Source organism: Aythya ferina (genome assembly GCF_964211825.1).
Source record: "Aythya ferina genome assembly, chromosome: 27".
Classification (NCBI taxonomy): domain Eukaryota; kingdom Metazoa; phylum Chordata; class Aves; order Anseriformes; family Anatidae; genus Aythya; species Aythya ferina.
In genome coordinates, this window is record NC_140310.1 from 62274 (window position 1) to 78555 (window position 16282).

At 49.5% G+C, this 16282-nt stretch overlaps 1 protein-coding gene across 1 annotated transcript; it reads left to right on the forward strand.

Moving 5' to 3' along the window:
* Positions 1-1621: 1621 nt before the first annotated feature.
* On the forward strand, positions 1622-11647 carry ANXA4 (annexin A4). The gene is made up of 13 exons (XM_084499218.1): positions 1622-1720; positions 4452-4508; positions 5655-5730; positions 6525-6619; positions 6904-7017; positions 7176-7266; positions 7726-7805; positions 8192-8248; positions 8712-8805; positions 9346-9441; positions 9931-9989; positions 10339-10461; positions 10724-11647. Exons 2-13 carry the CDS (start codon positions 4506-4508, stop codon positions 10781-10783), a joined length of 948 nt encoding a protein of 315 aa, XP_084355344.1. The 5' UTR covers positions 1622-1720; positions 4452-4505; the 3' UTR covers positions 10784-11647.
* Positions 11648-16282: the final 4635 nt, after the last annotated feature.

A 16282-nucleotide genomic window follows, 5' to 3' on the forward strand; every position in this document is an offset into this window, starting at 1 on the left:
CCCAAGGCTTACCCAGCCCAGGACCGGCTTCTCGGCCTCAGCGGCTGTGCCCATCCTTGCCTTTTCACCTGATGGCACATTCCTAGCAAGCCAGGCGAAATCTGTCCCATCAACACCACGCGTTTCTTCAGCCAAAGAGATCTCGTCCCAAAGAATTCCCCTCTTGGAGGACTTTTCCAAGCACTTCCTTCCCCAGGGAATGGTACCCGCCCCATTCAAGATTTCCCATCCCAGTACTTTCCCATCCCAGGAGTGACTGCCCATCCCAATGCTTTTGCTTCCCAATGCTTTCAAAGCCCAGGAACATTTCCCATCTCTCTCCTTTCCTAGCCCAATGGCTTCCCACCCCAAGGAAGCCTTCCCATCCCAGCAAGGAGTTCTCGGCCCACTCAGCATTCCCCATCCCAAGCATTTCCCAGTTTCACCATCCAACACACAGCTTGGCCACCCCACAGCTATGCAGAGATCACAAGAGGGATTTGGACGATTCTGTTATCGCACGGGCACAGACACTTGTTGTGCTAAGGGTTGTGAGGGTTGTGCTTTATTGCAGAGCAACTCGGAGCAGCGGTACCGAGGATACCGCCGTGCATGAGGTGAACGTGTCTGTAATAAGCTCAATTCCAAGGCAGCAGAGAAGAGAAACGGCAATAAAGTGGAAGCAGTCCGCGGTAATAACGAATGCGTCATTAATAGCGAATTAATATTAATTCGTTAGTAATAATGAATGACGTCACTACAGCCCCCATGACGTCACGACCGGCGGACCGCTGCGGTGCCTTCCGCCAGGGGGCGCTGTGGGGAGGCGGCCTCCTGGTGACACCACCCCCCGCGTGACGTCAGGGCGGGGCCCAGCGCTCCTCAGCCCCCCCCCCCCCGCGACCCCCGCGGTCGGGGCCCGGCTGCTCCCCCCCCCGCGGTGCCCAGCGCTGCCCGGAGCTCCCCAAAGCAGCCCCGGCACCGACCCCCCCCCCCGGTCCCCACAGTTCCCCCAGAGCTCCCCACAGCCCCCCAAGGCTCCCACAGCCCCCTCACAGCCCCCCACTCCCCCCCACAGCCCCCTAAGGCTCCCACAGCCCCCTCACACCCCCCCACAGCCCCCCAGAGCCCCCCACAGTTCCCCCAGAGCTCCCCACAGCCCGCTAAGGCTCCCACAGCCCCCTCACAGCCCCCCCACAGCTCCCCAAGGCTCCCACAGCCCCCTCACAGCCCCCCACACCCCCCCAAAGCCCCCCACAGCCCCCCACAGTTCCCCCAGAGCTCCCCACAGCCCCCTGAGGCTCCCACAGCCCCCTAAGGCTCCCACAGCCCCCTCACAGCCCCCCACACCCCCCCATAGTCCCCTAAGGCTCTCACACACCCCCCACAGCCCCCTCACAGCCCCCCACAGCCCCCTCACAGCCCCCCACAGCTCCCCCACAGCCGCCCTCCAGCTCCGCACAGCCACCCCCCCCCCGGCACAGGGTCGCATCGTGCAAATAAACAAACAAACAAACAAATAAATAAATAAAAGCGCTTTACTGGGGGTGCTGGGCAAAATGGGAGGGGTCCCGGGCGCTGTGTCCCCCCCCCTCCACCCTCTCCGCGAGGCCCCACGCAGGGCTCCGGGGGCCGGGCTCAGTCCGTCCCCGTCAGTCCCACCCCGCGGCGGGGCGGGGGCCGTGCCCAGCCCTGCCCCGAGCCGTGCCGAGCCGTGCTCCAACCTCTCCCGGGACTGCCGGTGAGTGCCGGGCACCCCCACCCCTTCCCCGGTGCCGGGGGGGTCGGCTCCGAGGGCCTGGGGCAGCCCCGGGCCGGGCCTGCGGGGACAGCACGGGCCGGGCATGGGGAGGGGGTGGGGGGTGGATTTAGGGCGCTGCCACTCGCTGGGGGTCCCCTGGCATCCCTGAGGGGCTGTAAGGGGGGAGCGGGCTGGGTCGGTACCGGGAGAAGCCGGAGATGTCCCGGGGGGCACCCAGGGAATTTTCCTCCCCGGGTCCTGTGCTCCAGGCTGTGGTCAAAAGCTTGGGGTCACGACCTGCGGAGCTGTGGGCGCTCAGGGCACGGTCAGGGAAGCACATCGGGGAGCAAGTCTGGGTTTGGGTCGGCCAGAAGACGCCGAAGTTTCGGCTGGTGGCTGAGAAACGGTGTTGGTGTTGGGTTCTGCTTTTAAAGGGCGGCGGTGCTGGCTGAGGAATTCCGTGCTTCTCCGCTAAAGGCTGCCGTGGAAAGCTCGGCTGTGGCAGAGCTGGGAATAAGGGAATAAGGGAATAAGGGAATAAGGGAGGGGATGCGTCCTGCCACCCGGCCGCTGTGCCTTGAGCCCGTTCCAAGGCAGGGCACCAGGCGTGGTGTGTCAGCAAGCCCAGCCCTTCCGTGCAGTTTGGAGCAAACGTGATCGGGATGGGGTTAGCCGAGGCACCTTGGTGCCTTGCTAGCTGGCTTTATGCGTGCAGAATTCTTTGATGCACGGAGTTAAGTGTTCCTCCAGCCCTGAAGCTGGTTTTTGCCATTTGAGCTGTGGGCCAGGAGTTGTGGGAAGCGGCAGAGCAGTGGCAAATCTGACCGAGCAGTGCCTTCCTTCCCTGCACTAGCAAAGGGAGCGCACAGGGGTGCTTCATCCGTCCAGTGCCCCCAGCCTGAGCTGCTGATGGGGACACCACTGCCTGCGGAAGGTGTTCAGGGGCAGGGACCGTTGCCAAAGAACTGCTGAGCTCTTCCCCCTGTAACCTCAGTGCCTTTTTCCTTATGGCACCACATACACAAACACGCTGGAACATAAAAGCGCTTCCAGCTTGCACGGCAGGGTTAGAACCACTGCCTTCTGCAGTGCTCTGCTCTTTTTATTCACAGGGATGTTTAATCTGAATGAAGAAATCGGAATCTTTAACACAGTCACTATTCCGTGTGACATTTCTGTTTTATTGCTGCTGTAGTTTCCTATTGCAGGGGCCTTTGCCCTGAATCCAACACATGTATCATTTCCTTCGGTTTGGTTTTCTTTCTGCCATCGTATTTCTCATCGTATATCTCTTCCTCTTTTCCTTGTTTATTGACATTTCTTTTGCCGTCAAATCTACTTGTTAAACCAGCTTGTTCTGCTTCTGTGTACAAAGCAACTGAACGGTAAAACTGTTGGAAAAGCTTCTGTGAAATTCTAAGCCATTATTTAGGTTCTGGATAAAGCAAATAAAAAAAAAAAATAGAAAGCTGCCTTTATATTTCTGTAAGAGATTTTCCTGCGGTCTAGGTCACAATTTGTCTGCTAATATCTCCAATCACACGAAAGGGAAAACAAGCTCGATTTTCCGTGTGCTGCCTGACTGTAGGTGTTGTAATAACGTACAGGAAAACAGGAAAGCACGGAAGAGTGCCTACGTGTAACACCTCAGTGGCCAATGTCGTGCTGAGCTAACTTGCCTGGACAGCAACACCCCGATGGTGTTCCAGATTTGTAAGAGTCATGTGCAGTGTGAGCACAGACTCGGCTGCTGTTGCACAAGGATCTGTGCTCACTGACAGCAGCTCCGGAGCACCGTGGGCAGGACCAGGAAGCGATCTGACAGCCATGGCATCATCGTTGCTGCTGCAGGGCTTCAGTGTAAGGAGCACAGCTCGGGCCATGCTGAACTCGAGGTGCGGGGAGATGGACCCGGTCCTCCTGCTGGACACCCAGCCTGTGGGTGTAGGGTGTAGGAGAGGGGTACAGGAAAAACCTTGGGCGTGTTTGTGTGCAGGAACAGGCCCTGCGCACGAAAACAAAAGTATGAGCAGAAGAAATAAAGTCTGGGGAGGTGGCAAATTAACTTTTTTTTTTTTTTTGGTGAGGTTTAATAGTTAAAACTGCGGTGCTACAAGGAATTACAGGTTGCAGCAAAGTGAGGAGTTGAATGCAGCAGATTATAAGGAAGAGGGAAAATGCTTCTGTCCCCGAGTGAGCTTATCCGTGGCATCCTCATCTGCACCTCAGGGCTGTCTCTGCCTTCCAGGAATATCTGTGCGTGCTGGTAGGGCTGCACGCATCCGTACCCACACCCACCTCCTTGCTCTCCCCTGGCGAGGTCGCAGCCCCGAGTTTTGATGGGGACGGGAGTCAAATCAGCTTGCTCCCAGGGCAGCATCACTGCTTCTCCTTGTAACCTCAGCCAGGCTATCACGCTAGCCATAGAAACTTCTTTCAGAGTGGTGCACGACATCCCTCTCACAGGCAGAGCCTCTGTGGAGCAATGCCCCAGCCCCGTCCTGCTGCACACCAGCCTTTGTTCATGCATTACTACCCAGCAGGCACCCCAGGGCTGCTGTCGTTGCTGTGGGCATTCAGTGAAGACCTCAGAGAAATTATTTGATTATAATCATACTTTACAGTCCCGATTACTTAACCAGGGTCATTAACTGGCAAGGGTGGTATGGGTGGCAAGAGTGGTATTAATTATTTGCTAGAAAACTGACACTCCCTCTTTTTGTTATTGCAGTTGTCGAGCTGCCGAGGGACTTGTACAATAGCAGATTGACCAAAAGCTAGAGCAATGGTGAGTGTGCTTGTTTTCTGTACCATGATGTGCCGGGCATTTGCTCTAATCAGATAAATGTGGGGAGTGTAGATAGAGCAGGAAGAACACTGTCTTTTTATGAGTTTAGGGGTGAGTTTATCACTTCCCTGTTTCCTCATACTAGAGGTCAGTGATCCACATGTATGGGCTTTTCCTCTTTGAAAGTTAATGGAAAACCCAATCAGATATTAATTCACAGGGCAAGTATTTGAGTAAACTCTCTAGGCATACTCTTCTTTCCTGGTTCAGCCCACAGGGTTCCCATCTGTACAATAGTTATTTCCATGCCTTGCTCTCAAAAGCCTGGCCTGCGTGAACGTTCAGCACCTTGCTGTTGTCTCTTTGTGGAAACTGACACCTGTAGGAGACGGGGTCACCCCGCAGAGATGGCACCGGACAGGATGCAGGAGGAACCTGTTTGTGAATCACCATTTTGAGCAAAACACGGCACGTCCTGGGCATTACAAAATCACAGAACAGTGGAGGCTGGGACACCTCTGGGCCCCTCTGGTCCCACCCAGCTCCAGCAGGGCCACCCAGAGCCCTGCACCACATCCAGCAGGGTGCAAAGACCCCGAGGAGGAGGCTCTGGCACCTCTCTGGGGACCTGTGCCAGGGCTCTGGCACCTGCCTGCCATGGCCATGCTTTGTGCTGCTCAGGGGGAACCTCCTGGGCTCCAGTTTGTGCCCAGCACCGCTGGGCCTGGCACTGGGCATCGCTGGGAGGAGCCCAGCTCCGTTCCCTTTGATGGGAACAGATTTCTTTACTATTTGCATAGGAAAATGCTGGTAATGTTCAGACCCCTACAGGGTCTGAACAGAGATGCCAGGTGTCCATCCTTTGTTTAATTACAAACCAGATACGACGCAGGCAGCAATACGGAGATATCTTCTCTGTGTAGTTCTGTCTTGTGGTTTATTTCTTATGTGCCTGGGAAGTCCCTCTAGACTTGTCACTCTTTTGGGTGGGATGGAAGCCTGAAACAAAATCACTTGAGGGGGTGGAGTGTACTTGCTATTGCTGTATTTGCATCTTTTGTGTCTTTTTTTTTTTTTTTTCCAACTCTACTGTATGTTTGCATCACTGTAAGTCTGCCTTTTGTAACTCCTTTCCTGTGGCTTTAGGCAACAATCAAGGGGGTCTCAAGTTTCAGTGCTGAGCAGGAAGCACAGGCACTAAGGAAGGCTATGAAGGGATTTGGTAAGTTGATCTCCCTCCATGGTTAAACCTTTTTTTCCTCAGCACTGAGAATGTTTGCTCTGGTGGTTTGTTAGAGGGGAAGTCTAGCCATTCGCATTGCCCCAGTGCACTGCCCACCCCAAAAACTCTTTGGAAATGAAAAGAGGCATCCTGTCCCTGAAATGCAGCCTCCTCTGGTGGTATGGATCCTGGCACCCTCTGTGCTCTTAAATACATGGAGTCAGTCTGGTCAGTGGGGATTGTGTCTGAATGGAAACAAAGTCAGGAGTGCAAAGGGATGGAAGGTAATGTCAGAGTGGGGACAGCACTGATGACCACAGTGTGTGCTGAAGGGTGGTTTTTTAATGTTTCATTGCTGGTACCATGTCTGTTTATTTGTGAATTTGTGTGTGGTCTCTCTCAACGTTGTCCGTTGTCTCCAAGCTGCTCAAAGGTATTTTATGATGGTAATCCCACAGACTGGGGACCCTGTACCTGTCCTGAGGTGCTACACTGAGCTTTCTGATGTGATACGAGAGCACTGAGAGGAATCAAATGACTTGGTCATGCTGAGATTTGAGCCCAACTTGAAATCCAGGTCTGGCCACAAGAACATCCTTAGTCTGCCTCCAGTCTCATCTCCCCTGCAGTACGGATCTGCCATGCTGCTGGCCAGGTTGAGGCACTTCTGTACACAGATCTAGTCCCAGTCCTAGAGAAGCAGGCTGTGTAAGGGACAGAAGATGGCACAAGGCCAGGGGACACTTCTGGTGCTTGTGCAAGCAGCCAGACTAGCTTTCCTTTGTTTCTTTCAGGCACGGATGAAGATGCCATCATTGACATCTTGACCAAACTAAACGTTTCACAACGTCAGCAAGTTCTGATCACCTATAAAAGCACTATCGGCAGGGTAGGTAGTCTGCAGAGATTAGTGACTGTGCTTTTAACTGGGAGATGGGGACAACTTTTAGGTTATGTCCTTTGGGTTAAAAGTGAAAAACAATCCAGTCTCCATAACAGTACGATTAGTGGAGCCATCCCCTGGCCAAGTTTATTTTGTTTGTGTTCACTTCAGAGCAACTATTTGTGTAAGGAGGATTGGAGCCTGAAGAAAAGTGGTGAAAGCGTTAGTTCCTTCTGTTCTCTAAGGCTGTACCTTCTTCCAACTCTCTTCTCCTTTTTTTGGCCCTCTAGGATTTGATTGACGACTTGAAGTCTGAGCTGAGTGGGAATTTTGAAAGGGTGATCATTGGGATGATGACTCCTACCACCCTGTACGACGTGCACGAATTGAAGAGAGCTCTGAAGGTGTGGAAGTCTTCCTTTTGTATTGCTTAAGTTCTGGTCAAGTTAGTATGATATGAATTAATTTCTTATTGATTATTAACTATTATATGAAGAATCCCGGTTGCACATCAGAAGCAGTTTTTGGTATCATCTTGGATCTTGTCTTGGCAATTCCCTAGGGTGCCGGAACAGATGAAGGTTGCCTGATTGAAATTCTGGCTTCTCGCACAAACGAGGAGATTCGGCGCATTAATGAGACCTACAGGCTTCGTAAGTAGTGCAAACTGCTGGCCCTTGTCATACTGCCTAAAAGTCAATCTCGTGTGCAAGCATGCACACACACAGAGGAAGGAGAGGGGTCCACTAGCCTTTAAGTGTGACAAATTGGCCAGACCAGCTATTACCGTTTGTCCAGAGAGAACCTCTGGATGAAACTGATGTCAACAGTAAGACTGCTAACAGCCTCAGAGACTAGAACTTCACTGAAAATTGAATTAGTGTAGATAAAATGGGGTGGGGTGTTATGGATGTATGGATCTATTGCCAGTTGTATACTGTCTGTTCTTCTTAATTTGGGGCTGTAACACTAACTATGATGGCTGGAGAACTGTAATGATGAGCCCTGAGCACAGTTCTGTACTTACCTAGCTTATGACTGGCAAATGCTGTGGACAGTATCCAGGTGGACCTGTTACTAACAGATGCCATCCGTGTGTGTGCTCCTTCTAGAATATGGCTCTTCCCTCGAGGAGGACATTGTTTCTGACACATCTTCCATGTTTCGCAGAGTCCTCGTGTCCCTTGCAACGGTAAGCCCAGTCTAGGGGAAATGGGGGTGAATCTTCCTGTGGCTGATAGGCATGCTTCTCTGTTCAATGGTGATGGCTTTTATTTCACTTTTCACCTCGTGTGTCCCCTTGCCTGCTTTTCAAACCCAGCTTCTGCAGGGAGAGGAGTCTGCGCATGCATTCATGCAATGGACTCTTTTTAAAATGGCCCAGGTAAAGCGGATTGCTGCTCATCTCAGAAGTACAATCAGGTCTGAGCCATATTTCACTGTAGTTGTAAGCTGCTGTTTACTTTTAAGGACTCCATTATACTCCTACAGTAACTTTTTTTTTTTTTTTTTTGAATAGGGAATTGCTTCCAGTAGTTGTTCTGGTGAACTGAGTCTTTTGTCCTTGTATGTCTGCAGGGAAACAGAGATGAGGGGATGTATGTGGATGATGCCCTTGCTCAGCAAGATGCTCAGGTATGTGGTAATTTTCTTCCTTGCAAGAACAGTCTGTTCATCTCTACATGATGCATGGTGAATCCCTGCTTTTCCAAGACCTCTCTTTTTTTCAAGGCAAGAGAGTGAACCTGAAGCTATGTTAGACAGCAGCACCCTAGGTGGAGACCTGGTCTTTGTTCTCAGTTTTGACCCTTAGAGAAGCCTCTCTGCTGTTCTGTGCCTCAGGCTGTGAAATGGGGGTAACGGTTCAAGCCTTGTTTGCGAGGCTCTGATGAGAGAGCTCTAAACAGACTGGGTGTTTGGCAGGGGAGATGACAATTCCGTTGAGAGTTGCTGTGCTTCATTAGATGTTGGAAAACATCTGTGATCTAGACAGGCCACAGGCCAGCAGTGCTCAAGCACCAAGGAAGTAAAAATCTCATCTTATATACACCCAGTCTTCCCCATTGGCCTTATTTTGTCTATTCACATTGTCTTTAAGTGCCTGTATGAAGCGGGGGAGAAGAAGTGGGGAACAGATGAGGTGCAATTTATGTCCATCCTCTGTACACGGAACAGGTGTCACCTGCTAAGAGGTAGGACCCTCCACAGTGTCCTGGAATATTTTTTTTCCTTCCTTGTTTGAGCATGATGTTTTTGTAGGTCTTCATATGTGTTCAGTAACTGCAAACTCCTCTGAGGCAGCAGGTGTCCTCGAGAGAGCCCAGTTGTATCCATTTCTTTCAGGCTGTTTTATTCCCTCCTGAGACTAAAAGGGGCTTGAGAAAAAAAAACATAGGTACAACTTGCTGCTGCTCCAGCTTTTAAATTGGAGATAATAAAGTTTGACTCCCATTGGGGCAGAGAGGAAAGAAGCTAAGCTTTTAAACTGTCATAATTAACTAGCAGGTCTTGGAAATGCTAGCAGCCATGGTGGGCCAATTAGCAACACAGTTAATAATTAAAATGAATTATTTCTCTGTGACAGCCCTGATTTAGTTTACAATGCTGCAGTAATGATACAGTGATCATGCAGAATATGAGGTGCTTGATCTTGCAAAGTGATCCTTTGTGGTTTGCATGCTTCATGCCGCCAGGAATTTCTCTGACTTTTTATCACGGATTCTTCCCCCTAGTTTTTGATGTATACAGAGGGATTGCTAATAAGGACATAACAGACAGCATTAAATCTGAGATGTCAGGAGACCTTGAAGATGCTTTGCTAGCTGTGGGTGAGTGCCCTGCTTTTAAACTTTGTCTGCAAATTAATTACATAATTAGAGATGTTGCATCTTGTTTTGACTGCTTTACATAGCTACAGGAGGCAGCCATGATTTATTTGTGTGTTTTTGTTTGTTTGTTTGTTTTTACACTATACAGATACAATCAGGTGAGAAAGTGTTGTGCTTTATCACATAGTTTACTTGGCCAAGTGATGCTTTGGCAGCTGACATTTGCTGTCAGGAGGCACTGAAGCATTAAAGAGCATACAGCTGTGCACTAAGCACAGAGACGTCAGCTCACAGCAGGTCGCTGTCTGTGGATATCCCTTCCAACCCAAACCATTCTATGATGTCTCTGCATTGCACCTGCTATTTGTCAGCCTTTAATTGAATCTTCACAGAACAAACACCTCCGCTAAGAAAGTTCTGCAAAGGTGTGGAAAATCTTCTCTTCCTGTTTTTATTGACCTTCATTTCTTGTTTTTTTATCTCTTACAGTAAAGTGCATGCGCAATAAACCTGCATATTTTGCTGAAAGATTGTACAAATCCATGAAGGTAAAGATTTTTTTAATGTGAGATTTCTTTTTTTTGATGTCTTTTTTTTTTTTTTTTTTTTGGCTTGTATTTCCATGCTCAAGTCGGTAGCATCATAGCAATCATTAGATAAACACTACTGTTAATGGGGAAATAGATCTGAGCTTTTCTGGAAGAGCTCAGACTTTCCTGAAGCTCAAAGTAATGTTCTTCCTCAGCAGAAAGCTGCTAGTGGATCACACTTTTAATGCAAAAATGCTCTAATTAGCAACAGATTCTGCAGAAGACTGAGCAAGAAAACCTTTGTGTCTCTCACTGGTTTATCCAAAACATTTTGTAGTTAGTTGTATGTGGTTGGATTGCTTTTTAGGGCCTGGGAACAGATGATAACACGCTGATCCGAGTGATGGTGTCCCGCTCTGAAATAGATATGCTTGATATCAGAAGAGAATTCCTGACCATGTATGGGAAATCTCTCTACTCCTTCATTAAGGTAAACTTCTTGGTGTTAGAAACAAAAAGCTGGATTTGCTAAGTGGCTTAAAGGAGACAGCTACCTGACACCTACTGGGTATTTTAGAGCAGATGAAATTAAGACACTAGAATAATGTACCGAAAATATTCTTGAATTTTCATTGTCAAAAAGGATACAAACCCTGAAAAAAAAAAGGGGGGGGAAATGTATGTGCTGGAAGAATCCAGCCTTCCATAGAGCTCTAAAATGAAGCATGATCCTTTTTCTCTTTTCTTTCCAGGGAGATTGCTCAGGAGACTACAGAAAAGTTCTGCTCAGACTCTGCGGTGGAGAGGATTAAATGATGCCTGGATGATGGGAAGCATCATAAGGATTTAGCTCCTTCTATTTCTTTCCCCAAATAGCTTATTAATTGCTATAAGTACTGACTTAGGTTAATTAATGAAATGGCAATTCCATTTAACCCTTACGATAAGCTTTTATGCTCACAACACCCATTTATATACTACTTGGGCTAGTAAAGCCCATCTTAAACAGAACACTTTAACCAAATCTACATTGTTTTTGCTTTCTGACAAGCTGTCCTTTTGCCTTTGCATTTACCAGCAAAACTTATCAACTGAAGCAAATTTGGACACAGAATGTAGGAAGCTGCAGAGCGAAAAATTAACCTCATCAATACGGGGAGAGTGCAGAATATAGACTTGCTTCAGCTTTTGCAAGATAATTAAAAACCAAAGAAAATTAATCATGTAAAATACAATCATATTTAAATCTTAACTTGCTCTCTGCTAGTGTGGAACCTTAACAGCCTTGTGCTTTATGTATATGTTGCCTATAGATTTGAAGATAGGGAAGCTGACGCTGGTGACATCAGAAAGAACCCTTGCTGCCCTAGGCCTGGTTACAGGTCAGCCCTTGGTCTGTCGTACTTGACTTGGGAGTGTAAATCATCATGTTTATATTTATTACAAACAGTTATTTTGGATAAAGCAGTACCGTTACGGAATGGCCTGTACCCAAATCAACACTACCTGATGCCTTATAGTGGGATGCCTTGTGCTGGAGTCATTTACTAAATCTTACCAGTGCTGGCTGGTGGGACTCCTGTATAACACTACAGTTAGAAACTCCAGTGTGGGTGCCAGTGTGACATGGAATTCCATACCAACTGCTAAAATAAACTTTTCTTCCAAGCCCTACACACCTGTCTGCTAAGCTGAGCATTCTTTTCTCTACAAAATGTGCTTCCTGTTTGCTTTTTCTTTTTTTTTTTTTTTAATTTTTTTTTGTTTCGTTGTTGTTTTTTTTAACTGTTGGTGTATAATGCTCTGTTGAAGGCATCACAGATTCGCAATGGAATTTGAGGGCACGATGCCAGTATGGCCTACGTGCCATTCTGTCACTTGTTTTGTTCCAAGCAGGGTCATGCTTGCCTCCAGAGTGCTCCAGGGCCTTGGACAGGCTTTACCAAGCTCCAGGCAAGCCCCATGTTGCAGCCCACATCACAGCCTCTAATCTGGTGACTGTGACTTAAGCTGGTGACTTCTGGCACCAGAGGAAGGCTCCTGCACCATGTAAAGACTTACAACTACAAAGTAGGTTTGCCGCCCTCAACATTAAGAGGAGGCAGACGTGCCTCCAAGCAAGGAATCCAACCATAAACCACTTGTGTGGTTTACCATGCAAGGCCACCAGGAAGAAACACTGAGTTGTAATGAGTGACTCCCCCTTGGGGAGACAGGGAGTCCTGCAGCACTGCAGGTTAGCAAGGAAATGCCTACAAGGCACCATTGTGGAGAAATCCCCAAAACCCTTTCTAGGAACCCAACATGCTGGGGTGTGTCCCTGAGGTGCCTGTATGTTGATGCACGTAGTATGAGGAATGAATGTGATGACTTAGAGATGTGCGTACAGTTTCAGGGCCAAAATTGTACTAGGACATGGCAGGATTGCTCCCATACTGGAGTATTGCAATGGAAGGACACAGGCTGTTTCGGAACAGGCTGGGAAGATGAGGAGGGGTTGCTGCCCTCTGTGTGAGAGCTGCGAGAGCACACAGAGCTCTGCCTGAGGATGGACAAGGAGCTGGCTGAGAGTTGGTGGCTTTAAATTAAAGGGAGGACAGGGCTAGGTGACATTGTAGTGGGACTCTGCTACAGGCCACCCAACAAGAACAAGCAGATGAAGCCCTCTACAGACAGGTAGGAGCAACCCCACGTATGCCAGCCTGGTCCTTGTGGGGGACTTCAACCACCCTGGGGTCTGTTGGAGGGACAGCAGAGCAGGACGCCAGCTCTCCAGGTTCCTGGAGCACTGCGGTCACTGCCTGCTGCAAGGGACAGGGAGCCAACGAGGAGAGGAGCTCTGCTGGGCCTCGTGCTCAGCAGCAAGCTGGGGGCTTGTGGGAATGTGGAGGGAATTTTGGAGGATCTGAAGGGAATTGTGGAGGATGTGAAGGGAATTGTGGGGAACGTGGACCCCACCCTCTGGTGGCTCCACCATGAGAGGGTGGAGTTCAGGACCCCTGGAGCAGGGGGCAGGGTGAAAAGCAAGCTCACAGCTCTGCCTTAACATTGGTGATCCCATTCCTGCACGTGCAGGCAGCATCCCTGTATTCTTCCCAGGATACAGACCCCTGGTTCCTGTGCATTTCCTTCTCACATGCTACTTTGACCAGGAGTTCCTGATTCAGCCATGCTGCTCCCTTGCCTTCCTTGCCTGATTTCTTACACGTGGGAATTGAATGCTCTTGTGCTCTAAGAAAAATGCCCGTAAAGACCCACCGGCTCTATTCTGCTCCTTTATTCCTGGGGGCAGCTTTCCAGGGGGTACTAACTGCTAATTCCTTAAGCTGGAAGTTCACTCTCCTAAATGTCAGGGTCTTGACTTTACACCTGCCCCTTATCTCGCAGGATCGTGAATTCCACCAGGCAGAGTCACTGCAGCCCAGGCTGCCAACAATCCTGACCTCTCCAATTCATCCGTGTTTGTAAGCAGCACGTCCAGTAACACTTCTCCTCTGGTTGGGCTCTCTATCACCTGCAATAAGAAATTATCCTCCATGCACTCCAGCAGTCTCTTGGGCTGCTTGCAGCTTGCTGTGCTGCCTTTCTGGCAGATGTCAGGGTGTTTCAAGTCCCCCAGCAAGGTCAGTGTCTGCACACATGATGGTTCCTGTAGCTAAAGTAAGGACGCTCGTCAGCAGGCTCCCCTTTATGAAGCAGCCTGTTGTAAACACCAACCATGAGGTTTCCTTTTTGGCTTGACCTCTAATTTTTACCCACAAGCTCTCAACCTATCCACTGCTGCTCTCCAAAGCCAGCTCTGTGCAGTCAATCCACTTTTTCACATACAGGGACCTGCCTGCCCCTCCTTCCTTGCCTGTCCCTTTTGAACATTTTATAGCCATGCATTGCAGCGCTCCAGTTGTGTGATTCATCCCACCAAGTTTCAGCAATAGCGATTAGATCTGAGCTTTCTAGCTGCAGTGACTTCCAACACCTCATGTTTGTTACCCAAGCTACGTGCATTGCTACAGAGGCTCTTCAGTCAGGCTGTCAGCCATGTCACTTTTATAAAGGAGCACACCCTGATTCCTTTGAAGCAGTTCCAAGGAGTTTCACTGTTAATATGTTAACAGCCTCTGCCTCTTCTCTGTTACCCAAAACTCCATCCCCTTCCCTGGTTCTATCTAGTTTGAAGCTCTCCTTGTAAGCCTGGCCAGCTTGTTGGTGAAGACTCTTGCCCCCCTTGGTCAGGTGAAGCTCATCAGCTCCCAAAAGACCCGGATTCTCAAAGGTGGATCCAAGATCATAGAAGCCAAAGCTCTGGTGATGGCACCAGACACAAAGCTGGGCACTGATCTGCATGATGTGTCGACTTCTGCCAGCACCTCTGGCAAGACGGAGATCATTGGGCACCGGCCCTCTCTCTTGTGCCCTCTGTGCTCTGAAGTCCTGCTCAATCTTGCCCATGTTTTGCTTTAACATGTCATTGGTGCCCACACAGAAAAGAAGCAGGGGATAGCAGTATGTGCTTTTAACCAGTTTTTAACACAGCAGCCTCTCTGTGACACCCCAGGATCTCGGTCCCTGTCCAACAGCAGACTTCCCTTGACTGTGTCCCAGGTGAGCAGATGGGTGCCTCAGTGCTTCTCAGCAGGGTCATCCACTACCATCACTCACCACTTTGTTTTGCAGCCTTTGTCGTATGGTGATTGTGCAGTTCATCCCTGCAAATCTTGCTCGTTATTTTTGTCCACTGCCAAGGCTTCATATCTGTCACTGGCTGGTACATACATGTACATGGAAGAGGAGCGAGGTGATATCTTGCTCCCATGGGTCACCAGAGGCCATGGTGCCTCCTTCTCCAAAGTCCTGTCTGTTTGCTGTTGAGACTTTTCGATAGTCCTTGGAGGTTGGTGCCACAGGGCTCTAGTGTTTCCCCTTGGGAATCCAGAGAGGTCCCAGTTGACTGGAAGCTGGCAAATGTGGTCCCAATTTTCAAGAAGGGCAAGAAAGAAGATCCTGGCAATTACAGGCCTGTCAGTCTCACTTCAGTGCTTGGCAAAATTATGGAGATTATTCTGGGATTTAATGAAAAACACCCAAAGGACAATTCAGTCATTGGTCATAGCCAATACAGGTTCACTAGGGGAAGATCATGTCTAACCAACTTAATTTCCTTCTACAACGAGATCACCCAACTAGTTGACCAAAGGAAGTCAGTCGGTGTAATCTTTCTGGATTTCACTAAAGCTTTCAATACTATCTCTCACAGTATCCTTCTGGACAAAATGACCAGAATACAGTTGAATAAAAGCATAATATGTTGGGTAAACAATTGACTGGTGGATCAGGCCCAGAGGATTCTTGTAAATAGGGTTAAATCAGGCTGGTGACCTGTTACTAGTGGGGCTCCCCTGGGCTCCATTTTAGCACCAATCTTCTTCAGTGTTCGCATAAATGATTTGGATGTAGGACTTGAAGGATTTTTGAGTAAATTCATGGATGATACAAAATTGGGTGGAGCTGTTGACTCCATCGAGGGTGGTGAGGCCTTGCAGAAAGATCTGGACAAATTAGAGAGCTGGGCAATCACCAACAGTGTGAAGTTTAACAAGAGCAAGCACCTGGGAAGGGGCAACCCTGGCTGTACATGCAGACACTGATGAGATGCTGGAAAGCAGCCCCACAGAGAGGGATCTGGGGATTTTGATTGATAGCAAGCTGAGCATCAGCCAGCAGTGTGCCCGGGTGGCCAGGTGGGCCAACTGTGTCCTGGGGTGTATCAAGAAAGACATTGCTAGCTGGTGAAGTGACTGTCCCACTCTACTCCGCTCGTGCGGCCGCACATCGAGTACTGTGTGCAGTTCTGGGTGCCAAAGAAAGATATAAAGCTGTTAGAGTGTCCAAAGGAGGGCAACAAAGATGGGAAAGGGTCTCCAGGGGTATGCATATGAGGAGCAGCTGAAGTCAGTTCGACTGTTCAGCCTGGAGGAGACTGAGGGCAGACCTCAGGGAGGTCTACAACTTCCTCGCGAGGGGAGCAGGGAGGCAGGCGCTGATCTCTTCTTTCTGGTGACCAGCGATAGGACCTGAGGGAATGGCTTCAAGCTGCGACAGGAGAGGTTGACGCTGGAGATCAGCAAAAGGTTCTTCACTGGGAGGGTGTCTGCGACAGCCTTGCAGTGATGTCATGCTTGAGGTTGGAGTGGGACCCCTTATGTCACAGTGACAGCTGCCATATTGCCACATGCGCTGTCCCCGCTGCGCAGAAGTGCAGAGGAGGAGGAGAGTGGAGAAGGAGTTTCCTGTTGGGAATCCCCACCACAAGG

What these genes read in the sequence shown, in the direction of transcription:
- ANXA4 (XM_084499218.1), top strand. An exon ending in GAAGGCTATGAAGGGATTTG is followed by an intron (nt 5,731 to 6,524) that starts GTAAGTTGATCT and finishes TGTTTCTTTCAG; the next exon opens with GCACGGATGAAGATGCCATC. An exon ending in TAATGAGACCTACAGGCTTC is followed by an intron (nt 7,267 to 7,725) that starts GTAAGTAGTGCA and finishes TGCTCCTTCTAG; the next exon opens with AATATGGCTCTTCCCTCGAG.